The sequence below is a fragment of the Neodiprion pinetum genome, chromosome 4 (genome assembly GCF_021155775.2).
Source record: "Neodiprion pinetum isolate iyNeoPine1 chromosome 4, iyNeoPine1.2, whole genome shotgun sequence".
NCBI lineage: Eukaryota > Metazoa > Arthropoda > Insecta > Hymenoptera > Diprionidae > Neodiprion > Neodiprion pinetum.
Window position 1 is genome coordinate 34,293,007 of NC_060235.2, and position 27,759 is coordinate 34,320,765.

Genomic DNA, 27,759 nt, shown 5'->3' on the forward strand with positions numbered 1-27,759 from the left:
CCATCAATATTCGACATTATGATCTGAAAATTGCTGAGAGGATTTTGTAGTCAATTCTCTGTCCAAGACGTGGAGACAATTAAGCGTGCACCTGCTTCAACCTTGACTCAAAATCCTATATAGCACAGAATGTAATCTTTCTAGCGCCGCAGTAAATCCCAGGTGCTCTTTATTTTATACCCCAAAATGGTTTACTGAATTGCCAAATAATTTCTCTGTCACTCAAGTCCCTGTTGAGACCTGCCTGCGACAATAGATATCTTCGTACTACAGCGACTGCTTTTATGACGGTAGAAAAAAAATACCCATCGTGCACGAGACCCTTATTCCCGCTTCTTTTCGGCATCGTTCAGACTCACGTGTTTTACGAACTTGAAGGTTTTGCGAGAAATTCAACCGATCAAGCCTTGTCTTAACCAATTTACTGGCAAAAATTTTTTTACATTAAAATAGCAAAGCAATCAGAGAACTTATTTTGACTGACAGCCAAAGGATAACGATGTTTTCACACACGGAGAATGGCTTCTTTGACTTTACCAAATATGTGAAATTGAATTTATTTCAAATGACAAAACGTTTCTTTCGCTACATTTAATCATCATATTTGGTAAATTAAAGATGTTCCGTTCTGATAGCATTCTGTTTGTTTCTCGACACTCGTACAAGGATTTAATAACTCACACTGATACCTATTTTGTACTCAAAAGTTTTGCAAACAATAGTACGAAGAAATATTGCGAAATGATATTGTTGATGACAGACCTCACAGCCGGGTACTACGAGTACCCAAATTTCCTTTTGCACTAGCTATAAGTCTCACAGTCACCCTTCTCGATAGACTCAAAACAATAATAGTGGGTTCGGGGTCGATTTAACGATCAATAATATGGCCACCAGATATGAAACTGTACTTCAGGGTCTATTTTAACAGTCTTTACATTCAATCAATCAGTAATTATTCAACGCTTGTGTCAACTTGGGTAAATTTCTAACGGTTATCCGTTCAACACGGATCTCGTCGCGAGCAGAACCGGAGTAAGCCCCAGGATGACGTGTACAGGTACCATCTCAACCGAAATCATCGGTCAGTACCTGTACTATTTTAACCAGCGGCTGCAAGCCGCGCCGGTTTCCCGACACGGAAACCACCCCGAGGTAGCTTAGCTACCCCGGCAAGGCCATCCCACGCGGCTACACCAATTTTGTGTGATTTGTTATTTATTTTCAAGTGTTCTCCTTGATCCGCGGACTGCAATAACCACTTTGGTTTCCCAAAGTGTCAACCACCCCGGGTCAAAACCTCAACCATGAGGCTCCGGGAAGGCCAGCGCGAGAATCCCCAACCGGCTCTACCCAGTTCTGTTTTCGCATCTAATTACTCGATCACCAGTATATTAGAAACACGATCCAACGTCATTTAATAATAAAATCGATGATTGTGAGGTTCGATTCGTCGAGTTGATAGCCCCATGTTCACACAGTTCACTGTTTTACTCTCGCACACATAACGAGCTACTGTCAAAAAGACTCACGTGTTAACTCTTCCGAGTTTCGACTAATACTAATCTGGTTTTGGATTCTTCTCCGTATTCTCCTCTCGCTTGCTCTCGCGGGGATTTTGAGAACCTTAGATGGTATTGTCTCACGCTGTAGTGTGCGTGAGATTAGCGTACTTGGATTCATTCACACACACACACACACATCGTAGTATTATAATACATTCTGTCCCTTTACTAATCTCTAGCTGATCTATAGCGGTCGTACACCCCCTCGCCTTACCATACCTCTCTGTTATTACATATGGTTTCAAGTAATGCTCATCCAAACTGTACCGCTATTGAGTACACTTTTTAATCTTTTACACATTCTCAGGTTGAGATCGCGTTAAACATTGGATTATAACTTAATCATCACATGGGGCAATAATGGTCTATAGCAATGGTCGATTACGAAATTATAGGTCATGAAGCACTAGTTACAGCTGTTGTTTTCTGTCTATGCATTGGTATGCGTCGCCAACAGATATTGCTCTTGCCAAAGCTAGGCAAAGCGCAGCTGATATTATAATTATAAACTTCCACAATAGCGCGTGAATGTTGCACTGTGGGGGTCAACAGTGGTTTGGGAGGACCGCCTTTGAACTTGTCAAGCCCTGAGAAAATCGAAATCGAAATAAATGAACGAATAAATATCAATTGAACAAACGGACAACATTTTCGCTCACTGATTGGTAGTACTCCCATTGGAATTTCTGATTCTCAGCTTGTATTTTGTTTCGGCGTCGAAATCATTCACGAACCAGTCCGTTTCAGACTGTATTTGTACGGAATTTTTTTTTCTCGACTCATTTGAATCTACGATTCCTTGTGCGAAATTTGTTTTTGTGAAATGAATATGGAATATCTAACATGTGAGATTGTAATTTTAAAACAACCGCATTAATTAAAATATTCTATTCGTCATTTAATTAGCCTGCAAGGTTGTTATCAAGAAAGGGGAAAATCTTACAGACCAATCCACATTTGTACCTATAGCTGAAAACGATCGCCAAAATGGTACTAATCAATTTCGGCTCCTATATTATACAATATATGATTTCACTGAAGGTCTAGTGATGTTAACTGTCTATTTCGTGAATATCTTTTTCAATCGGTTATGTATCGGAGTCATGGTCGAGGCGAAATTTTAACATTAAATAAAAAAAAAAAAAAAAAACGCATATCTTCTTTGCATTACGTTCTAACGTCCGGTGTTTAACAATAAGTGTAATTGCTACATCGGGTTATAGGTTCGATACTGCAGTAAATTGTTCGCGTTGTAGGAGTGTGCGCATCTTGAACCACATGGCTGTTTCAGAAGAGTCGAAGCGTATCGTTTCCACCTGTGAGACTGCGGCTATGAGGGGCCACGCATACATCTCGTGGCTAACAGTAAGGATCAATCGAGGTTCATACACGATCGTACTTGGCGAATATCGACCCATCGACCGCAGGATCGCCGCGCAAGATACACCTGCGAAATGGGGGAAGATGTTCAATGAGATAAGTGCGATAAAGAGGCGCCCAAAGTTCCCGGGGTGTCCTTGTTCCCCTAGATGCCAACGGGCACGCGAGCTGGCTTCGTCGTAGTGACTAGAGAGTCGCAGTTGTTGTCGCAAGCGGTGGTGCACTGATCAATAATTATGGTTCGTCGCTTCCACGACGCCCCCGCGCGACGCCCTGAACGACGCGTACATCTTTGAGGCGCTTGCGCGCCTACTTCTACACGAGGTTCAACCAGACTTCCTAAAGCCATGCCACCACTGAGTTCGCACCTCTCTCGCCACGTTTCTCCTCGAGCTAAAGACCCCTCACGGGTCTTGTCTCACCCTGTAGCAAATTCGACTGCGCCTTTTGACCCCCCTCACATGTCCCCTCTTTCAACCTCAGCAAAAATCGGAGATCATCAACAATGCTAACTCAGGCCTAAGCTCGACTTCCGCAGATTACTCCAGTGCTGATTTGCTCCTGTGAATGTTTATTTAATTTCCTCTTCTACCAGAAAATTCCGAGGTTTGAGTGATAAATTTTGTGTTATTCGTCTACGTGGGCATTCTGACGGCCTATAATTTCAGAACCCAGTGAGTCATCGAAACAGCAGACCGCTGATACCCACGTGCTGATAGCTCGTAGCGAGTTTGATTCACGTCGCGAGGGTAGAGTCGCGAAAGTTTGTTCCCTGAATTTTTGAAAGCTTCCATAGCGACGAGGGAAGTCGGGCGCAGACGCCATTCAGAAGGTGCAGAGGGGGTCGAAGCTTGGAAGAAGAACGCGAGCAGGGTGTCCTCAGTGTCTGCCACTAACGGGGCGAGCAAACAGAAGGCACGGCACCCCTGCCGAAAAGGGCGCACGCGCATCCCTTCGAGGCACGTTGCCAGGGTCAGCTGATTCAATGAACTTGCCAGGTTCGGCCAGGAATCGTCGAGTTCGCCGTAGTTCGCCGGAAGAAGAGGGTCAGGCCTTTGTTCGAGGGAGAGAAGAATCTCGAGTGATTCGGTTCAGCCGTATCGCGGCCGTGCGGGATAAAAAATACTCACAAGTCTTTCGTTCTCGTAACCGACCTGCACAGGGATCGTGTTTTACAGAGATGTTCATGCTGCCCAAAGTCAGCAGGGATAACGCGAAACTTTCAGCGAATTCAGTGGAAACGTATTTTCTGTGTGAATCCGTGTACAACGTGCATGATCAGTGTCCTTCCGCATTTAGCCGCCGTTCACTGCTTGTCCAATCGTGGTTCGTCATCTATTCATACATCAAAGGCTTACAAATTATATTTATGATCAAGGTTTCAGTGGGTTTCACCTAATACCGAAGCGGTAAGATCGTTCGGGTAAACTCTAGAATACATTATTCTACGAGTAGCTGACTATAGGGAGTTGAGTTCGTATTTCTCGACACGAAACGTGTCTCTGGCCTCGAGGAATGAAATACTCCCGAGTCACCCTGCCCCTCGTCCTTGCGGCTTTGAATTATTCAATTAGCTATGGACGCTCACAGCAGCGTGAATATTAACGTCTGATAACCATTTTGGTGGAAATAACAGGTTCAAGCGCTTGAAATTTTGCTACATGCACCGTTTTAAAACTTCTCCACCGAGGAGAATGAGATCTTATTGACGAATCTTGAGTGGGATTGATTGAACGGTATCTAGATGGTCGGTAGATTCAATAAAACTCGTAGTGTATAGTCATCCTACGATTTTGCTGCCTCACAACCGCGCTGTAATTGGAGGAATTTCGGTAAGCAGGGAGCGCGACTTACGGCTTATCTTGAAATGAAAGCGAAACGAGGAGGGCTAGATTATGGGCGGCTGAAAGGATCATGAGAGGTCCGGAAATGCTCTGACTATAGCTGTCGAATGTGGGAAATCACGGTTCAGTAGCACGTGAACCTTGTGAATTAATTCCGAACCACATTACAGCCGAGCACATAAGCGCGCGCCTTCCGTGCCTTAATTGAAATAAATGACCTTCTCGACTTTCTTTTTTCAACTTCTACCGAGTACTAACTACGCGTCCCCGGAGCGCGTGATATTTGAGGAAATGAAAATTTTACCTCTGTCCGAAAGCTTGGTAGCGCCGTGTGAGTGTAGGTGATGGAAAATGGAGCACACCGATGTACGGCCAGTCATTTGATTTGTAGTCTATTTTCATGCACCCGTCGAGTAGCGAGTCTAACGATATTTACCCTTCATCTGTATGCAAACAGGGTGACGCTACGCTGTTTACGCCTGCCTGAGGATAGCCAGGATCCTTTTACCTTCGCCTCGTACTCCAACGGTGACGTAATGCTCGCGCTCGTGATTTTTCTGTAATCATCAATTCACGTCGCGTTCGTGCCTATATGTTGTTCGGCTGGAGATAAGGCCAGTCACAATGTTTTGGAACGGGGCATGGGAATTGACGCAGTGACCAGGTGGTGTCGCAGGCTATTACCTACACCTGTCATTAGCAGATATATTGGATTGACGGAATCGTTCTTCGCTGAAACAAACCTGATTATCGGATTACAAAATCTAATCCACGTATTTTCGGGATGAAATTCACAAGTTCAAAATGAAGCCAAGGAATCCGGAGAACTGTTATCTTGGTGTATGGCTTCGAAATTCGACTTTAAATTCCTGAACTTGAACAGGAACTTGATCGGCTTTGGTACAAAAATACCTGCAGACGTATTATGCCAGTTTTTAAGGTTCATTCGCAACGAGGACCACCAACTGCAACGCAGTTTATCGGAAATCCATATCACAGAGTTAAATATGCAATATATACCACGGTCGCACTCTATTCATGCTGTCAATTATTGCGTACATACGTAGGATGGTATATACGTGCAGAAATGAAGGGCTGTCATTTCCGTTCGTCGGAAATATTCTATTCATTTCTTTGCTCCGTAAAATCTGACACCTTGACACTATGACTTGTAGATTTGGAATAAGGTGAAAGGTTCCTCGTTCCGCGATTTGGATGACTAAATGTAAATATAAGATCTACACCGTCATGGAAACATATCAATTGTTTTATTATCTAAAAAAATCAACTCAATTAGCAAATACGACAATTTTTTGATGCAAATAATATCGTTTCATCTCTGCCCTTTTGGTACTCTGAAAGTTAGGTATTAACATTCGATTTCTGTCTCACTTACTTTACCAAACATTTGCCCCCGGCGCTATAAATGCGTTACTCTGTCCGGATCTGTAGTCAGACATGTGTCATCCTGACGACAGTGGAAACAAGTATGGAATAATGTTCTTCCTGCTTTTATACCCGCAACCAGCTATTCTATCGTTTATACTTTTCCGGCAAACACAACGAACTAAAGAAGAATGTATCAGTAATGTCGGAGTTTGTTTTCCGGTCTTTGTACTGCCTTTCCTTCGGGGGCTGAACCTCATTTCACCCATTGTTTTATTTTACGTACTTTTGCGTTAAATTGCATCTCCGTTTTTTCACGTACATATTTCTGGTCTAAATTATTTTCTTCCATTCTGTGCTGAAGATCGTGATATAAGGAAGAAATTCACACTCCGAATTCTCAAGATCACTACAGAATCGATTCAAATTCCATTTCTGATATGTGAATGCTTGTCAATATATGGCGATGAAAATTTCGACTGAGCGTTACTTCGATCGCGTTACATCGATGGGTCACCGAACAGTTTGAAAATAAATTGACTCTAAGATGCGTGATGTGGAGAAAATGAACGGTAGCAATGAAATTTCAGAGAGGCTTAAATTTTCACAAGTGAGTGCAACGAATTGTGTCCTGCAACCATGAGACACGAGAACGGTTAAGGTAGAGGTACAGAAATTGTACCTGCATGATGAAGACCAGAAAGATGAAGATGAAGATGAAGGACGGAAGAAGATAAGGGAGGATGAGCGGATTCTTCAACTCCCTGAAAAGCCTCGCGTCAGGAGCTGCGAATGCCGCTAGTGCTGCAAGCAAAGGTAGGGATGAAAAATGGTGTAATAACAATGTCATTGAAAATGTTAATAATTGTGCGTCGATGTACCCAAAACATGTAATACGATCGCACAGGTTACAGCGAACCAGATATAATGCAGGCATGGCACAGCTGCTGTCGCCCCTGCTGTTTACAGTTTGACTTGATTAGCCATTGACGGACTTATCTCTTCTTTTGCGACAACGCACATATATAATTATGGAGCTCCTGACCCTCGAATATAGTATAGATGCTCACACGCTGTCACTTGGCACACGTATTCGGTATAAGCCTGTAATTGAAGCGGTAGAGGTCAGCAACTCGAGCCCTGCTTCAGTAATTTATTAAGACCTAATAGAAGGCACTGTAAAAGCATACATACGAGAAAATTTGCGTAAATCTGATGACCATATATATAGGAAACCTTATAACGTATTTAAGTGATTTGCATTCATTGTTTTTCAAAACGATGTAGTGGAAAAATGATTCAAATTTATTTCTTTAGAATTCTGTGTTTGTACCGTGTCCATGAAAACTGTTTAATAACGAATAAATTTACAAACGCATCGAAAACATTCAGATTCGATCAGCTTAAATTACTTGTTTCCATAGAGCAAGAACCTCATTTCAGATCCTCTGAGGCATCCTCACTTGTCTTTCAATTGTAAGAGATTCTATGGTTGAAGTGACTTGAAGGGAAACGACTCTTTCGAACGAAAAAGCTTAGCCACCTTCATTCTGCCCTCCATTCGGGCTATATTTATTTACTCTTGCCGGCGTGTGGGTGCAAGTCACCTCCATCTTTCTGGTAATAAATCGTTTTACGAAGCCATCGGGTGTTCCATAAGAGATTTCAATCAACTGTGAATAAACTTGGCAGAAATTTATCTTACCGACGTCAGAAACACGTGACTAATATTTTACACAATTCTCAAACCACACCGTAAATTAACAACTGATATCCGTGAACTGCATAGAGCAGAGTGAAGTATATATTAGGATGGGTTATAATCGTTTTTGAAAGTAAAAAAAAAAAATCACTCGTGAACCGTTTCGACGGTAAGAAGATGTGTAATGTAAAAAAGGATCACCGCAGAATTAGAGAGATTTTAATTATAAAAACGTATAAGTACAATGAAAATTAGGAGAAGATAGAAAATTCTTTCAGTTCTAAATATTCAGCTTTTGGCCGACGCTGTGATGGAGAAAGAAGGAGCGGAATTTGATTATCATTGACGTACTGAGCATTATACGAATTTTCACACGTAATCCATTTTATGCATATCGTGATCGGGAAAGCTTGAGTCTTTTAATTTTTATTTAGTTGAGTCGGTGAATATTGATGTGAGCGCTATTCTGAATAAATAATAAATCGTATTTTTGTTGAAGCTTAGATCGATTCTTCAACTTCAAGAGATCTCCAATGGATTGCGTAGGTGGATTTATTTACCTGCTAATCATTATCTCTAATTCAAAAATATTTTATTTTGCGTTTTCTACAGTGTGCTTTGAAAAAGTGAACAGTTTGAAATGCTGAATTTTTTATTCGGAAATGACTTGTGCAAAATAATTATCTATGTAGAGAAATTGATTTTTTGGATGTTTAGAGGATGCAGTTTTAAACGCAAAAAATGGTGCTGTTAAAAGATGGTCAAACATGTTTGAGCAAACGTGCTAATTTAAATAATTCAATTCAATATGAGCGGTAACCGCCACACTCATTAAGGTGTAATGGAACTCTGAGTTGAAAAGCCAAGTTGTAACAAAGATTATGCGGATTCCCAGGACGATAAGGTAATTAGATTTTCATTTCTCCCGATTGTGAAATACGAGAATTTATAATTTCATATAAACTACGCATCTGACTAGTTAATTTTTAGTACTTTACATACACCTAATTCCGTATTACGTATGCACAAATATAATATTACTGTAATATCACACTGGTATTTTCTTCGCCGTTTACCACCGATCGATTATAGTAAGCACACGTGTAAGATTCAATAACTTTTTACTTTTATTTAATTAGGAATTAGTCTTACTTCTACCACTCATTGGTCAAACTTGCATGTCTAATTGTAAGTGCTTCACGCACTGCTTTTTCAAATTGGAAGAGGTTCAGCAGAATCCGAACACAATAGATTATATGATATATTTGAAAATTGCGATGCTTTCAGTTCATCGTAGAGAAGACAAATGACAATCCGGAGAAATTTCCGAGCTTGCTGTAAGCTCGATATCAAACGTTACAGTTGTGTGATATGCTAGATAAGCTTAAAATGCTAAAAGAGCTAACCGTACAATCGAGTATACCCAAAGTATAACGCAATGAAAACGATTTGTGTAACTCTGAGGCGGAGATAATTAAAAACTAATATCAGCACGATTAAGGTTAAGAAATAAAAGTTAAGAAATAGAAAAAAAAAGTGGCAGTGAAAAAGGAACGGTTCATTTCACTGGACTTCTAGACGAAAGGTATTATCTTGCACACACCAAGAATCCACACAATGAAGTTACGTCCATACTGCAGCCACCCGGAATCAGAGTTCTCTTCGGCATTTGTTTCTTGCGACAAAATTTCTTCAGAATATTTTGCAGCCATGGCAATATCCTCGAGTCTCTGCTGTTCGTCAGCAAGTTCCCAAAGAATTGATTCGTAGAATTTCTTCCACCCCTCAGCCTCTTTGACAATGTTTGCTTGTTCTTCAGCCAGCTCCTTCGACAGAGGTTCGCGTCCATTTCGATCAGAGACCTTCCAGGACAGCCTGTCCTCCGTGAGTGAGTCGAAAGCCAGATTTCTTCCGTAGTAAATACCAAAGTTGTAAAGGCACTGAGTTAATTCGGACCAGCATGTCTTGTTCCATGGATTGTCTCCAATGTAAATCCACTTCACTCTTGTTACGTTAAAAACGCTCAATGAAACGCATCGCAGTTTATTGAACCGTAAATCGAGGGTGGAGGCCGCCGAGAGTGGGCGGAGAATTGCAACGTCTATACGCGTTAAGTCATTATATCGTAGATCCAGCAGCCCGATATTTGATACGTTGGTGAAACTTCCTTCCTCGATAGATCGGATCATATTATTGGCAAGATCAAGTTTTTCCAAACTCTTCAATCCGGAGAATACGTTCGTTCCAATCGTCGTTAAGGCGTTTCTGGACAAGTTGAGGATTTTTAGATTCAAAAGACCCCTGAATGCAAAGCCTTCGATGTTGTTGACTGAGCAGTTGACGAAACTCAGGGATTTTAGCTGATGAAATTCCGTGAACGTACCTTCTGGGATATCCCGTATATTCGAGTTGACGAATTTGATCCGGTAAGTGTACCTCGGTACTTCAGCGAGATTAGCGAGACTCGCATTACGACAAACGAACATCGATCTTCCGGGACCATTGCTACCGCAAAAATTGGCTAAATTGGACGTCACGAGGGTTACAAGCAAAAGAAGTACGTTTCGCATTCCGTCGCGATTAAACGGACTAACATAACGAACTAATTTAGAGCCTGCCGGTGGAAGTTAGTTACCCCGGTGGACGGTGATAAATAATTCTCCGCGATTGCCGCGTCATTTCCGGTGCTGGGTACCACCGGATTGGCTCGTGTCACCTTCCTAACATAACACTACGCCACACGCATTTAATTAACATCAACTAACCATACCTTTCACTGTTTATATGACATCGTTTTTTGACCACCGTCTCCACTATTGTTACGCTGTCAATTTTATTCGTGCCGTGGGAAAAGATCATCACCGTCGCTGGACATGGGAATTCGGGCGATATGTGTGCGTACAGAACCTTCGTTCGACTTCTGACAAAAGTTCGGGATTCTAGAAATATCGTCGTTTTTATACTGGTGGAGTTACGCATAAGTCAATTTGTACATATTCGTTCAACGATGAAATTTTCAACCGACACCATACCGCGTTCACATTGGGGAGACGGAAGAGTCTTATGGTTCGAGAAACCGAAATAAATAATTGATCGCGGTCAGATATCGATTCTTAAACTACCCCACTTTCACCCGCTCCTGGCTCTTCCCCCCAAGCGGCATGGCAGCAATTCGAATCCTTTTCGCATGAGAAGCAGGGTTTCGCGTGGGCGAATGACGAGCTGTACTGATGAAATCGTTAACTTCTTCTCGTACCGGCACGGTATTACCAAGAATATTCAAGCCAGAATCAGCTCACCTGCAGTGGATTTCAATTAATTTTAAGTTGTATGTGTTCGAACAATCGCGACAAGTGGTTGAATAACGACACGGGCACTAGGTACTGGAGAATATCTACTATTCCACACGTCTGTCGTTGTCGACTCAGAAAATAATCCAATGATTACGTAATGTATGTCGGCGGCTGTTAGATACGTTGACATACGTACGTGAAGCTAATTTTTTTCTACCTTTCAACTTCCGCCAGAGGTTGTCTGGCACATTGACATGCGCGACAAGTTAAGATGGTGGTCGAAAGGTTTCGCAGAACCGATCATCTTGCCAAGGCGTACGTCCATCGGGTCGCACGGGAATTCGTGGGGGGTGAATAAAATCGAATTTTAACAAAGAGACTTCGAACAAGGGTCAAAGCGCGTGGGTGAAACCCTCAACGTAAGTTGAAACGAGGCACGGTTGAAGTTTGTTGGTATCTTGAGACCTAGAACTGCTTCAACCTTCTCGTGTTTCCTAATTGAAAATCTTTGTTTGTCATCTTATGTGCGGAATTGGGACAGATTACTCTCAAAGCCACGAGAGACCAACATTTTAACAAATCGTGATGATGTAGTGAAATATTGATTTTCCAATGTTGCCAATTATCTTTTTACACTGCTTATGCATTTTCGACCACAAACTACCGTTCTCAATGACGTACGAAGATCGTACATCTATCTTGGAATTTTGGGCTCTGCTCAACAGAAAGAAATTCTTGGACGTGGAAACGTTGCGGAATTTGTATGAAATTTTAGAAGTTCCTTACTCAACTCCGATGACGAACATTTCACTCGGTTCAACGCTTTAAATCTGTCGAAATTTACTCATTTCACTCTGGTAGTGGGGCTTTTGCGAGTTTGACGTGTCTCGTATACGCAAGTACTCTGAAGGTGATTGTTTTCAAAGGTATAGTCCAGATGAGTGCAGCAGATGCATCGGGAAACTGAAATAACATGTGACGACCTCGAAACTTTCCGGCTTATCGACCAAGAGAACGTAATATCACCGACTGGAGAAAGAGAGCTGTAAAGCCGAACGTGTGTGTGTGCGCAGCGTGGCACTCGGCACATGTATGCACATAGTTACGCGATGATATTTTTTCTCCTGACGATATCAATGCTTGGTCTGGTCAACTTTATGGCTTTATTCCTCCTGCGATCAAGGCTTCGAGAGAGAGGGACGCGCACTTTTTTGTGAAGTTAGCGTGATTGGAATCTCAGCAAATAATACATTAAGGCTGACCGAAGTGCTTTAACGATACGATCTACGCGAGTTATCTTATATCCTTAATGCTTATATGCTCCTAGGTGAAGACACGAAGATGAGGTTCAGTGTGGCACCCCAGCCGGGGGAAAGTGGGTTCACCCAATGGCTAGACGCCATGAAGATGGTGGCTCGACTCCCTGGTGGTATTCCGCCGGAATTCAGAAAAAGAGTGAGTACCGCACTGGATGTTAGACATTCTAATGATCCACAATTTCACAACAACTTCGAGTAATAGTGAAAATACATTTGTCCTGATACTGTCCTTTTTTCTATTTCCCATTAATTTCACTACCCCCACGCAGTGCTGGAGAAATTTTTCCACGGTTTTATTTTAAATTAAACTGCTGCAGCGTTAAACTTCGCGAGGCTATAGCCATCGAACTATTAGGGGTTATCGGTGTTGGCGATTTGATTATCGTTCGTAACTGTAGAAGGTTTAATTCGCTAGCGACACTTTATACTGTCGATATTTGCAAAAGATATTCGAACAGCTTATTTTGCCATTAAAAACATTTTCTCGGACAAGCGAGTTCATCGCCAACACCTGCCGTGAACGAGGTGAACGAGGCGTGCTGGAGAAATATTTTCTAACCTCTTCGCGATCAATCGTTGGCAGACATCGCAGCGTCTATTGAGTTCGGTGATTTCCCCCAGGGAATAGAATTTTGTAGAAAGTCAATAACAATTTGGGACTTATACAAAACTTGAGCGATAAATATAGGAAACACCTCGATCGTTGTTGCCGTACTACATTTTTCACCTGTAATGCGATTGACATTGAGAATCTTTCTCTTCTAAATCTTTCCAATTTAACATTCTGTTCAAGTAACACTGGAAAAGGTATCATGATTTTGAGATGATGAATAATTATTCTACACGCAGATGTGTTCAATCAACATAGGATTTCACTATTTGCGATTTTGCAGCGCATCTTACTTTAGAGGATTTTACTAACGGGAGCTTCCCATGTTCACAGTTGTGGCTGACGCTTTCTGAACGACATCTTCAACAGCGTGGAGTTGATTGGCGACAGGCGGAAAAGCTCTGCTTCAACGAGTGGAGCAATCCAGACGATGAGGAGCTCGGTATACAGATCGTCAAGGTGGGTAAACGTTGACCAGTTATCTTCTCGCCTGATCACGTTCTTGAGCTTTCAAGCTACGCACGTTCATCTGCCCGTACAGTTTGCGGATCTCATCACCCTCCGCGGCTCTGACTATGTGCAATACATTTTCGTTTTCATGATTTTGATCACGGGTTACTCGATCAGGTTTTCAATTGACATTCCACAGCTTATTGTAACCTCGTCTGGTTGGAAAACCAATTGTTATCACTGTCTGTCAACGTGATTTCACGCCGCAACATATGTCAAAACCAATAAACCAAATGGCATCGTAGGGATGATTCAGAGGGATAAGGGAATGCCAGTAGGACTCAGATTAAGCGTATCAGATGGTACTGATCAAAGCAACACTCGAGGGAAATGATCTCTATGATTACCCGGGCAAGTAATTGGGCAGGCTTTCTGTACAGTATGAAGCGGTCAACAGCTTTGAAATAGAATCATTGGAGACAGGGGCATCCGCGTCGGACCGTTTCAAAATTACACTTTATAAAAGGACGCACCGACACTTGTGAAGTGTTTGAACGCATCCGGTGTACGGTGCTCAATCTAGTATCGATTGTAGTCTCTGCCAGCTGGCGAACTGCCTGGAAGCCTTCCAATAATCCCATTACCGTCCTGCACATTGGCCTATCTATCCGTTGGCACTCGTTCCCGGCCGCCTACCCGAGGGTGAGGCTCTCCTCCTAGTTCTTAGGGTGTTCACCCCCGGATCCCCGCGTTGCTATCTGCTACGTACCGCCAATTCCTGCAGTTTCTAGTACAACTGCCAATTTAGTTAACGCGCGACACTGAACCCCTTCTCGATAATACGGCGTTTGATTATCGCGTGATTAATTGCCGGCTAAGCAACGCCGCATGCTGCATAACTTTAAGATCAATCCATGCCCGTATTATGCCTGAGGTAGCAGGAACTTGAGCGAATTTATATGCGCGATAATCATCTGCCACCTTGAACGTTGCGTTACAGCGGTACTAAATACAAGAGGAGCCTGTTGTTTTAGGACGACAAGCCACGAATCTTTCGTGTTTTATGTAGGGAAGCCGTGATCTAACGTTCGGTGGAACGGATTCTATCCTGTTTAATATTCTATAGGTATACTGTGAAGATCGTAAGTTGATTGCTATATTCGTGATATGTAACGTGGTTTGACAAAATTATGGAAATGGGTGACAGGTTGTGTTGAAAAATTATCGGCACCGGGTCTAATCAGCGTCAGATACAAACAATGTAAAACACGGGAAAATGCGTGAGTAATCTGAAATACACGAGTAAGGTAAACTAGAATGTCGCGTTTCGAAAATCCACTCGAGTTATCGGTCAGCGTTAAATTGACTCTCTTATACGATTAAAACACACATGAATACCGGGCCGTCTTCTCTTGAACTTTGAGCATGGACTCTTCTTTCCGTCACGTGCCGTATCGCCTCTGGTTCTTTAGTCAACCTACCTCAGAGAACTTTGCTACATATACAGGCTAATTGAAAAACCAAATCAGCAGAATTCCTGTCTCAGCGTATCTGAGTTAAAGATTTTTGTCTTGATAGCAGGACAAATATAGACGGCCTCTTCGAGTCTTATCTTCGAATGAGATCTAAGGACGGAAAAACGAAATCTCTATTTTCACCCATCTGTATAGGACCTTCATAGGACAGGCTGCAGTCTGTTCTGTGGCGCAGCAGGACGCGACAATCAGGCAGTGCTTCGACGAGTCCTTCTTGGATTCGCACGCTGGAATAAGTCAGTTGGATACTGCCAGGGACTGAATGTACTGGCTGCTCTGGTACTCCAGGTCATGGACCGTGCGGAGGCGGCTTCGGTCAAGGTCATGATTTATCTGATCGAAGGTGTTCTACCGGAGGGTTACTTTGCAGATAACCTTCGAGGACTCTCCGTAGATATGGCTGTTTTTCGTGACCTTCTTCGTATGCGGTTGCCGAAGCTCTCCCGTCATCTAGAAACATTGCAGAGTGACGCCAAGGATAAAGCGACTGGTAATATTGGTTATCTGATGTACCTTCAGCTTGTCAACATTTTTTATAGCTTAAAGACAGTAGGGCGTAATTGTCATAGTGTACATCAAGCTTGTTAAATTGGTGTCAAAAGTGGGATATATATACCAAGAAAATATGTAGTGGTTTAATGAATTTTCAAGTGATCCGTTAAGGGTTCGACGCGAATTCCCCTTATATGTTGACGCCATTATTACCAGCGAGAATTACACATTTTTGAGATGCTATCTGGTATAGCCTAAAACAAGTGCTGAAGCAAGGTATCCGTCATTGTTTTTATGTCTTTTTTCATTCGATATTATTTCAGTTTAATGAATATTTGGAAGAGAGTTATTTTTTATAACAAAGTTAACGTGTATTCAAAAGAGAACTACCTGCATTCTTTTGAAAAAATTAGAACACACGTAATATCATGCATAGCTTTCATTAATATTGTTGTTTTCTAATAGCCATTATAAATTCCAATGAATTATCGTCACGAATGATGCGATTCCGCAAAAAGCATTCCCTCTGTACGTTTTCTTTATTCAAGACTTATAAAGTCTCACGGAAATCGTTCAACTTACAACGACATGATGAAAAAAATTTCCCTTGAGGCTCACAAAGCTCAAGAGAAAATTTCCTTTTAAGTTATATCCGTAGGTATGTACATAGTCTCCGCTAACATCCTACTTGGAATTTAATATATTTTGCACCCACATGTGTTCAGGATGAATGTATCTTTGACAAGAAAGCGAGGGGCATTAATTGGTGATTTCCTCACGCTGTTTCGATTTAGTGACTAACAGCGAGAAATACTATTCCAGGAAGCAGCTACGAGCCACCCTTAACCAATGTCTTCACGATGCAGTGGTTCCTCACCCTCTTCTGTCATTGCTTACCCCAGGAGGCCGTGCTTCGAGTCTGGGATCTTATCTTTCTGGAGGGTGACGAAGTCTTGCTGCGAACCGCTCTCGCCATCTGGGAAGGACTAGCCGAGTACGTCTGTTGCGGAAAATCTTATGCAATGTCACAATATGATATTTGAGAAATTGACCCTTATTCTTACAATGAATAATAAATTGTTATTTTCAGTCGGATAATGACCGTAACTTCAGCCGATGAATTCTACAGCATAATGGGGGTGCTGACAAGAGAGATGCTGGAATTCACCGACACTAACAATCTCATAAAGGTTAGATTGTTACTTCGTCTTAACATCCGTGCTTATTTTTTCAACTTAATACTGCTTCGCTGTGCGTCATTGCATTTCAAGTTTTCCCCTAACTCTATATCGGGTTGAATATTTCATGCAGAAGGTTAAAATCACTTTTATAAAATACTTGTGTCATACCTTCAAGACGTTCAAATTGATTTTACAGTTACGAAGAGTCTGCAATTGAGTCAGAAGCTAGAAAAGCTATCGGGAAAATGAGGAAAGTAAATATAAATAATAACATAAATACAAATAACGATCAGAGTAATTTTCAAGCCCTTCGTTAGACAACAAGTCTGCCTGTAACGCCTGGCTACCTAAAATCGTTCTCATTACCTTCATTTTCATCTAATTTTAATTCTAATCTATTTCACCCGCGTGATTTTGAGTGAAATATGCTTGGCGGCTGTCTCAGCACGCGGAAGAAAAAAGATTCAACTCAGCAAATTGCAGCTGGGAAGGTGAGGAACTTGATTAATATTCCTCATAGAATGATGGGTACCAGGCTCCGGAGACAACTTTGGCGTCAACTATATTGCGCGTCATTAGCATTTATATGTCCCGTATACGGGGTTACTCGGAGAATGCGGAATGAAAAAAATGATCCTATCTTTTCCATTTTTTCCTTCTCTTCCTCTTTTTACCGACAGAAATGACCGCATGAACGAGCTTCTTTTACGGCGTCCGGCCGTCCCTCGCTTCTCCCTTGTTAAATATATTCGCAGCATGAAATGAGGAGGTTGGAGTATGAGCTCAGCTCTCGTTTCATTCTCCGAAGAAAAGTCCGAGACCGGATCGCGTGACTTACAAAAGCATTTAAAACTTTTACCTTAAACGTCAAATTGCCCCAGAAAGCACCCCCAATGTTGTAATTCGACTTGGCTCGGCTTACACCTGTACTGATTGGTCTGTGCACGTGACAGGCGATCGTGAGTACGGGGCCGCTGATTGGAGTTACCGCCCTTCGTGAGAAGCATCGGTACAACATCACGCCCTGGGCCCGACGACTTAGCGACGATGACGAAACCGAGACCGAAGAGGACGAACGGCTCGCCGTCGCTGCCGCCATGTTCGGGATGTCGCACAGAAGCAGAAGAGGTACGAGATACTAGTTTTTGTTCACGTTTAGTGATAAGTTCTCATGCATATCACCCGTCAAATTATCAAGCACAACAGTTTGTCTCTTGCAATAACAGAGAGTATGATTACTCGCAGCATGGCGGCTATCTCTCGTCACGATCGGATATAAAAGTAGAGTAGTTCAGAGTTTTGAGTAAACACTTGTACCTGTTAAGTGTAGTCGTTCGAGTGTCGTGACGAGAATTGAAAGCAAATATACCCGCCGTAAAATACCGGAGCGAAACTCTGCGCGTGAAAATCTCGTAATCTGATGAAATGATCTACTAGACGTCGTAAAACGTCGAGTTTGACGACGGTGGAAATGACCGGAAATTAGCTACCGTGCGAGCAAAGCTCTTGCATCGGTAAAAGTTCCAACTCTCTAATGTACTAAGATTCTATACATAGCTGGAATTGTTTCGTGCATTTGAATAATACGCCAAGTTTCAGAACGTGAAACTTCATCGTCAAGCTCACTGCAGACGGTCGCCGCTAGTAACGATCGCGACAGACTTGCATTGGACATCAGCACGCTGAAGCAGCAGTACGCGAAGCTGAGGGAACGGCAACGGCAAGCTCACATAATACTCTCCGGTAACGTTAACAACTGTCCGTTAAACGTAGCCATAATCGTAAACGTTACGTTTCTTCAATGAATGGAAAAACGGTGTATGCATTTTTATGGGGTACTTATGCGTACTGTATATACGAGTCAGACATCTGTACACAGGATTGCCTGATGAATTTTCGCTCCATCCGTAAGGTTGCTTTAAAGGTTACCTTTTACCGTTGCAACTAATGGCTTGGGCGATCAAAGGTGTCCAATTAGCGTTTGCTGCATCTAAATTCCCGAGACTTTAGCACGGGGATACAATTTCACAAACAGCGAGGCGATGTACTTTTCGCACTTCTCTTTTTCAATTTTTTTGCAACAGTCAGGTGCCAAGTGCAGAAAAATAATCATCGTCAGTTCGCCACGGGTTCGGATGAGATATTGGTTCACGGATAATTCTAACCTTACAAGGATCAGGATTTGAGATATAACTAAATTATGTTTCTGAAATAACCTCTCAAAGCCTTCTTTCATTACTCCAACAGCTGCGTGCGCGAGACAGTCTCTCGTCCCTTCGGCCACTTCTCAGGCGATGAACCATTTGTTGGTGGGAAAAAGTGCCTTGGTTAGCGGCAAAGCCCGACAGCTAGGTCCTCTCCATGGTGCGGTGTCACCCAGGGTGAGACTCGGTCCTCCTCACAGTCCTAAGAATCCGAATCGAAAGGACCGGCAAGGCGTCACTCTTCACTGGAAGGACACAAAGAGGCGAAAGGAAAACAAGGACGACACTCCAGGTATGAATTCTATGGTTTTCTCGAATCATAACAAGAGGTTCGCTCAATTGGAAGATCTGGTGGTGGGATTCAATTAATTAAAAATATATACGTGCAATATAACATAAAACGACGAAAAAAGTTTATTGCTGAAATCTTGCCCAGAATCTAATTACTAAAGTTTCTTACTTTGCATAACAGAAGCCTCGGTCTCATGAGCAGTAGAAATTTCAATAACAATATTTCTCGTTTAGTAGAAAAGATTCAGACTACCAAAAATATCGACGGGCTAACTATGAATAACTACGTTAACAAATGTTATAAGAATTTATTTCATGAGCACGATAAAAGATTTTACGTTGTTCTGTTGAGAACCAGAACAGTTAAGATTAGATTGTTGACGAATTCGAAATATTACGACACTGCGTCATTTCTCTGAAAAAACAATAATTTACCAATCTTCACATAACTGATTCAATTACGTCACAGTCAATCGAGTTTCAGTAACCCTAAAATATCGTTCATATCGATTCTTTTGATAATTTGACAGATTAACTTTTCCCAATAACAATCATTTCCTGCCGGAATCTATAATTTTCCTATTTGTCAAAGTAATTTCGTCCTGTGCTTTCAATATACAGAATCACCGGCATTCTGCATGTTGTAACATAGAAATGTCTAATATATCAAAGTCGAAGAACAGGAATTTCTTACCTTTTCATCCGAACCTTATCATTAATCATCCGAGCTAAAATAATATTAGATGAAAAATTTCCCAACAGTTTTTCGCTTCGTTGATCGAGATGTAAGGTGTTACCGACACGAGGAAGGTACCCGACGATCAGCGGTGGTTACGAGTCCTTGTTCCTATGGTCGGTAACAAGGTCGTCGCCGAATGTGACCGTACCAACGGTAGAATTTTGAGAATAAGTACTCATTGATAACGTCCCTTTGAACCATGGTCGTTTTCCGTTGATAACTTTCGCCATTAGTCAGCCTCCGACCACCTGTTCGGTACCAACAGGTATGAGTATTGACGCAGGTGTGGCAAACGGGAGAGTCAACATTCACTTACAGTCTGCAGAGGCGACAGGCGATGGTGGACTTCGGGCTGCTTATCCTTCGAAAAGCTTGGCAATAGTCGAATCGTGATACTAGAAATTATATCGGTGCAACCAGATCTCAGGCGGCTGAATTCCTCGTGAACGAATTTATTCACTACGTGTGTAACGCAATCGCATTGAACGTTTCGTGATCTCGGAATCTACGTATCAAATGACTGCAGGGTAATTATTGATCTGTTTTGCTCCACAGGTGAAGGACCGTCTTGTGGCAACGACGCTGAATCCACAAGCGAGGGGATGTCGGTCGTCACATCAACATCCCCGCGACTTTCTGCTGGCGCAAATGCCGACAGTGACAGCGACAGCACGTCGACGGAACTTTGCGACGAACCAGATCGTCTCAGCGACGTCGACAGCGAGGAACTCACCTCTAATTCCGATTGCTACGTCATGGCGACCGACGACGAGAAGAGTCCTCGCAGGGAAGGAACCGACAATAAGACATCACCCAGCCATCACGATTTCGCGTACGGTCAGCAAAAAGGAGCGCAGAGCTTGAAGCTACCCTCAAACCTCGAGGAGACTTCGATCTCTGAGATAACCGACCAGATCCGCAGACTGTCGACGGATAATGAGAGACTGGGACGTTACAAGCTGGCTGACGAAGCGCCAGATCAGGTTGAACGAGAATCGTTGGACTCCGTGAAAACCGATGATGTGCCAGTGTTTGCCACGGACGTCGACTCGATCAATAGTTCGTCGGTTGAGCGAGTGGAAAGGCCATCCGAAACGTTAGGTAGTTTTGATTTTTCAAGCACCATTAGCGGTGGTCCAAATGCTGGTGAGAGTAGCTCAGTATCTGTTGAAAATGAAACTGAAGTTCAGATACTTGACGAATATCAGTTTACTGATCATAGTTTATTTCCATTGAAAGTGCTTTCTAGTTCTCACCTGGAGTCATCGGACGATCCTGAAGTGTTGGAATTCGATAAACAGGTAGCTGCAGATACTAGTGCGCGAATAGATAGGCCCGATATGGGAAAGCGCTACGATTTCGCTCCTGAGCTTAAATATTCGAATTTTGACGACGATAATCTAGTTGCCGTAGAATCGGAGGCTAGACATGCCGAAACTGAGCCAGATTTTGGTAACGGTGCTTCGACCGTTCAGCTTGCTTCCTCGCCGGGGATGATTGGCGATAATTTGAACAAAGTAGTTGCCGATTCAAAGCCTTACTCCAGATCCTACGTAATAGGACACGTTCCAATATCTCCGATAAACTTAGAACAGAAGCTTAATTACTCGGCCGAATATCCATCCTCGACGGCTGCCATCAAAGTTGTCGAAAGAGAGACGCAAGAGTTTCCAATGAAGATACACGAACCGCAGAACAAGTCCAACGGAGTCTTTGTAAATATTAGTAGCGTAGATTTCACCAGAAATAATGACTTGGTTCGAATCAAACCGGCAACGAGTCCAGCTGCGGTTGTTGGTGTTCGCCTAGAGCTGAGCCAAAGCCCGAAGACACCGGGCAGTGACAAATCGTGCAGCTCTGGGGAAACCATGGGTCCAGATTCGAAAACCTCCAGCTTAACGACCAGTCCTCGAACTCCAGTGAGCTTCGATTCGCGTGATTTTCACGCGGAGAAGTCAGCCGCCTCTTCTGTGAGCTCGGAGTCAAAAACCCTGACCCTTCGTTCCATCGGTTCCGATGATCAGGATGTTCAGCTGAAAGCAGCGATGCGAATTACATCCTTAGCCAAATCAAGTTCACCGTCCCTGATCAGCTTTGACTCTTTGAAAGGCAAATCGAGCCTGAGTCCAAAGTTGGAGGCGAGTAGCTCCAGCGACTCGTGCAGCCCGGATCGAAAAAAGTCTTCCGAAAGATCGTTTAGCTCCGATCTTCAATCGCCGATCAGTGCCAATTCAATAAAATTTACTTCAAATTGCAAAGGGGGTCGTGGCACCTACTCCGACTCTCCGATCAATCTTTGCTCCGCGACTTCCCCGTTTTACCCAATCGCACGCCCGAATGAAAAGACACCCTCACCGTACAGCACAGCGAAGCAAAAAAACAGCACCACTGATAGTGAGGAGACTTCACCCGAGCAAAAGTCCACGAGTTCAAAAGGATCTGGAAAATTAATAGCTTCCGAATCGAGGAAAGATCGTGTCATTAGAAGCGAAGAGGGAATGGACTTCACCGGCAGTTCAAAGGATGACTTTCGCCATAATCTGGAAAAAGACAGATCGCAGAAAACCGATATCGAATCGTCGCTGGCGGACGATAAATGCAAAATGGAAGGAACAGACACAACGCGTTTCTATGGGATACACTACTCACAAAGTTATCGGACTGAGTCGCAGCTGGAAGAGAATGAGTCGAGGGATCAATATGCGGATAAGGATACCGTGTCCCCTTTGCCGCGAGAACAATTTGAAAAACTTGCAAATTTCTACGACAAAAGTAGTAAGAGTTTATTGGAGAGAAATAAAGACAGGACGAACGAGTACGAAGTTGGTCAAGATTACTCGAAGCCTTTTGAGCGCAGCTCTAGCAGCTTAGACAAAAGATTTACGGATTCGAAACTTTCCTCTTCGTCTGATGAGTTCGGAAGGAACAGTCTGAAGAAACGGTCGAGCGATATTTTGGAGGACTTGAGGCATCTCGAGATTAAAAGTACCGGTGATGGGGGATCGGAGAAAGGACTCACCAAAAAGGCGAGCGATATTCTACAGGATTTGAAGAGCCTAGAGGCCAGAAGGCAAGACACCTTTAGCGATTCGGCGAACGGATTTTCTAAGGTCCGGTTGATTGACCTTGAGATGAATATTCCGACCGTTTCTAGGAAGCAGTACGTGATCGAACCGAAAATTCAAATTCAGGAAGACAGCGATAGCTTTTTAAACACTCTCGCGCGGGTTTCGGATAATACGAAAACCGATGATGATAAGGAGCCGAAGCTGGGCGTCTGGACGAAAGTTAAGCCGCGTAAGAAAAGTGATAACGGTCGAAGAAGCAGCGACAGAGCGCTGAAAATCATTCAGGAGAACTCGGCGATTCTGCATAGAATTCTTACCTGTCAGGCGAAAAAGCGACTGCCCGATTTGGAGGAAATATCGAAAGAGATAACTATCAGCCCCATCAACGAGGAGATTTCAAAAATATTCAGTCCAATTCTTGAGAAAATCGGCCTCAACGAACACGAAATTAACGAGGAATTGGCCAGAATTAATTTCAAAGACTTGGACCAGCTATCGATGACCAGTGGTTCCGAATTCGATGCCAAGATCAACGACGAGCTCTCAAAACTTTCGCTGATCGATGATACCGAAGAGATCGACAATTTGGATCTGGACGAAGCTTTGTCCAGAGATTATCTGGACACGAGAGAGGCTCTGATCGACAGGCAGATAAACGAGGAACTTTCGAAGCTGCTAGCAAACTACGAAGAACGGCCTTCATCCTCGGCGGGTCTTCCGCGTCAGGAACAAGGCTCTTCTAGCCAAAACATCAGCGAGATGGAGGGACTAGACCTCTCGAGTATCTCGACGAACGTCTTCTCTCACAAGTCGTCGAACGACTCGATCGACACTAAGAGCGAACTCGGCTCGATCCAAGAGGGAGTAATAAAGCCCGAGAAATCCTACGATTATAACGACAAGCCGATTCCATATCCACCGCCGAAATACAACCTTCAGGACCTATCGCCTAAAAGTGACATCGACATTTACCGGGAGTTGGAGAAACTCGACAAGATATCAGCTGGGGAAATATACCCGAGTGTGCAACCGGTGTCAGCGCCCGAGGTGATTTCCACCAACCCTTACGCTCCCGATCACGCGCTGACATACGGGGAGAGAATGTCGCCAATCTTGAGTTACACCCCGAAGGCAGAGAAGTCCTTCGACTTGTCGCCATTGAGGAGTCCCTACGACAGCTACAAGCCGTACGACTTCAAGTCGAGAATTTCGCCGAGAAAAACGCCGGGCAATCCGTACTCCGTTCGATCATACGAGAAGCCATCGATGGACTCGAGTTTTGAATTCAGCGATCACAAGTCCGTCGCCTCATCGCACATCTACGATATCTCACCGAAGAGGGCTGTCATTTCAAAGGAAACGCTCGAATTTCGGGTGAGATACGACGACGAGACACCGCCGAAGATTCGGAGCGATGATTTCACCCTGCGATCTTTTCAGACGGATATAGCTAACCTCGACAAAGGCGCTGCCTACTACGAAACAAACACGGCTGACCCCGCAAAGTATCTACCGCGAGACGAAAGAGGCTCTTCCGAGAAGGATATTGGCGAGTCAACCGTCGACTACGCGTACAACAAGTCGGACCTTTGCCACAGGAAATACCAGGACGTTTCCTCTCAGGAATACTCCTACCATAAAACGTCGGATTACAACAGATCAAGTTCCTACACTTTGCCGTCTTCGATCCGCGAAGACGAAATTGGCACTCATTTGACCGTTCACAGACGCGAGTCGCATTCCCTGTCACCGAGCCACCAGTTTTCGACACGGAAACTACCCGTTCCGGTCAACCCTTACCTCTCGAAGCTTTCCCCCAGTCTAGAAGACGTCACGAAACGACCAGTTTCCCACCCGGAGTTCCTCGACAAAATGAACGTTGCCAAGTACGCGGATCATTCGAGCCAAGGGTCGAATAACTACCGGAAATCTTCTCTGAGCTTGGGAAACATCGGGCATGCTAGCAGAGGCGCCACTCATAGTCTGGAGAAGACGCCGAGCCCAAAGATCCAATTCAGCCCGTTTCCGGTCAGAAACACCGCTAGAAAACCAAGGGAGTTAGGGCTCAAGCTCGGCCTGTACTCGCCAGTCAGTCCTGAGGGTGGCCAGGTGAAACGATCGCACTGATTTTGAGCCCACGGCCGATTTTATTGATTTTGATACTTACTTTTTAACACTGTATTAATCGTTATTCGAAAATGTTTCCTTCCATTTGCGCTACATAGACGATAACTACGTGCTGCTGCAAACTATAGTTTAGCCGAGAAGAAAAATAAATAAACAAATAATAGAGAATGATTGAAAAGTCATTCAACCAGCTATTTTAAACAGACGTCATATTATAACGAATCATCGGTCGAATCTTGTTATGGTTAACAAAGTGAGCCTAAGATTTACTTTTCAAAAAGTACAACTGCAGCTTTGTTATGGACATTCATCTCGCTCGTAGAAAGATTATTTTTGCATACGCGTTTGATTAATAAGTTCAGAATGTACTTGAATGTATAAGTTACAATGGTCCATATTAAGAATCAACGGGACTATAAGTATGCATCCCGATTTACGGTTCGATGATTTGAAAGTGATTAGATAATAATGAAATGTGTAAAAATGTAAGTAAATAAAAATCAGGGATGGATGAGAATATTTTTTCTTTCTTTCATGTAATACGCTAAGCCAACTATATTTACGTAATTATATTGATTTGCACATTGAATATTACACACGTAACGTTCTAATGAAGTTAGGTAAGACTTATGTATCTGAAAGAAACATCGTGTTTTATACGTTTCCTAGTAATTTGAAACCTATTGTACCGTTTCATTCTAGACAACAATTTTTTTTGGCAGGAATAATATTTGCCATTAACATTTTTTGATAATATGATATTTGTATCGATACTCTCCTTGTGTCATCGTCAAATTTTTGTTCTATTTATCAAAAGTTTCAGAGGTTCACTTTGTTATGGTTGGTTAAGAGAAAACATTATTGACAATATACATTTTAGTGTATCTAATAATGAATTTTCCCACTGAAATACGATACAATACCTACCTTATATTTGTAAAATCATTGGGTGATTAATCATGGTGGTGAGAGGTTCGATAAAACAGAATGTTACGGGAGTAGCATGATGAAAATGAGTATTTCTAGTCCTAAATAACAGATAATGTAGAGAATATCGAAAAGCGGATAAGTCCTATAAGGATAATGAGTTATGAGAAATAAGACACGTTTTTAAGTGAATACGTGAAATTGCTGTGCGATGCTCTAGCTTCGTAAGGTTATACTGTAAATAGAATTGTAATGGTCTCGGCTGATAAAAGACTGTATATTAGAAAGGCATAATATTATAAGAAAATTATAAAGAACAGTACACTGAATAAAAATATTGAATAAACATTTATTCCAACGTCGTTTCATTTCTTTCAGACCATCATTTCCCAATCACCCCATCATCTGACTGACATACACGTAAGTGTAAAAAATTGGTACTCCACTGTATATCCACAATCAGTTCGAGTCTTTTGTCTGACCGTGTTTAAAAGACTATCGCGTCTCTTGTGTTGTTAGAAATGATTTAAAATAGCGCTGCGATGTAATGAGCAAATAGGGTGACGTAAAAAAACCAAAACTCATATTTTGACGGCAATGGGATATTTTGGACTCACCAAGAAAGCTTTCGCTGGAACAAATCTTACTCGACGCTTCAAAGCCAAGTAGGAATCTCGCTGAACTAACATTTCGGGAATAAACAGGGTAGGTGAACATCAGTTGGCAAAACGACACTTGGGTATTGAATTAGTAATTCGTGGTGTCAGAAATTTGGAGTCCTGCTGATGCGGACTGTCCATCACGCCTATAAGATATCACTCTAGGTACGGGGATAGAAGCAAAAGTTTTAATACCTTACAGTCTTCAAATATCAGCGGTGCCGATTTAGTTACAATTATACGACTTTGGTTCGAAGTGTATACATCAATTCTTTGACACATGTATATGAAGCGTTCTAGAATCATCGACCTGACCACGAACCTTTCCAATTTCAATTTCAGTTTCTTATTAGTAAATCGTAGGCAGTCTCAGCTTGAAATCACGGTTGGCAAAGTTTAAGATTTAAAAAACATGAGCTTTCCAGTAAATGCAAGGTTTCACGCAATCACTGTTAGCCAAAATGAATTTTTATGAAATTTACCCAGAAAGTTCTTTGAGCGAGAATAAATATTCAGCGTCGAACAAAGATGGAAGGGAATTTAGTTTGGGAGATATAAGCAAATAAATTGAGAATAATGAACTCGAATAAAACAGGAAAAGGGGAAAAAGTTAGTGCGAAGAAATCTTTTACCAGGATTTAAAAGTGGACTGTGAATTTTTTAAGCTAGAGATATTTCATATTCTGTTGATCATTTTCTGCCTTCACAACTTCTTGAATCGATTTTCTTTCTTCTTTTTAGCTGTTAATTTTTCGTACCTTGCAAGCTAAATGTACACCCGTATTTTTTCTGAGTACAAAATTTTATCTTTTCACAAAGAATTCACAGTTAGAATTTCTTTAAAATCGATTACCGCTATAATGACGATTTCGCTAATAAAGTGATCATTATAAAACTGATTTCTTCGCAAATCTGAAAGTTCGAAAGATGTGGCTGGATCAGAATGGTTGAGAGTAGCTGAGACATATAGAACAAAAAGCGTACCAG

General features: G+C 42.5%; 2 protein-coding genes across 8 annotated transcripts in view; one reads left to right on the forward strand and one right to left on the reverse strand.

The window, feature by feature from the left end:
- Positions 1 to 26,465, forward strand: part of LOC124216216 (serine-rich adhesin for platelets) — a 32,484-nt gene extending 6,019 nt beyond the window's left edge. Inside the window, exons 1-11 of one of the 7 annotated variants that reach the window (XM_069135116.1) lie at positions 3,822 to 6,991; positions 8,377 to 8,419; positions 12,498 to 12,625; positions 13,433 to 13,558; positions 15,220 to 15,574; positions 16,399 to 16,570; positions 16,667 to 16,766; positions 17,711 to 17,885; positions 18,351 to 18,500; positions 19,005 to 19,253; positions 20,547 to 26,465. In XM_069135116.1, the coding sequence (XP_068991217.1) occupies positions 6,968 to 6,991; positions 8,377 to 8,419; positions 12,498 to 12,625; positions 13,433 to 13,558; positions 15,220 to 15,574; positions 16,399 to 16,570; positions 16,667 to 16,766; positions 17,711 to 17,885; positions 18,351 to 18,500; positions 19,005 to 19,253; positions 20,547 to 25,186 (6,162 nt within the window). In that variant the 5' untranslated portion in view covers positions 3,822 to 6,967 and the 3' untranslated portion in view covers positions 25,187 to 26,465. Of the gene's footprint in view, positions 1 to 3,821; positions 6,992 to 8,376; positions 8,420 to 12,497; positions 12,626 to 13,432; positions 13,559 to 15,219; positions 15,575 to 16,398; positions 16,571 to 16,666; positions 16,767 to 17,710; positions 17,886 to 18,350; positions 18,501 to 19,004; positions 19,254 to 20,546 lie in introns of those variants that run through there. The other 6 variants (XM_046620474.2, XM_046620473.2, XM_046620472.2 and 3 more) reach the window with 6 other exon arrangements.
- Positions 7,275 to 10,588, reverse strand: LOC124216217 (chondroadherin-like protein). Its single transcript, XM_046620477.2, has one exon. The coding sequence runs from the start codon at positions 10,445 to 10,447 to the stop codon at positions 9,452 to 9,454; it is 996 nt and encodes a 331-aa protein (XP_046476433.1). The 5' UTR covers positions 10,448 to 10,588; the 3' UTR covers positions 7,275 to 9,451.
- Positions 26,466 to 27,759: the final 1,294 nt, after the last annotated feature.

Excerpts from the sequence above, each read along its gene's own strand:
- LOC124216217 (XM_046620477.2), bottom strand. The coding sequence starts at position 10,447 with ATGCGAAACGTACTTCTTTTGCTTGTAACCCTCGTGACGTCCAATTTA.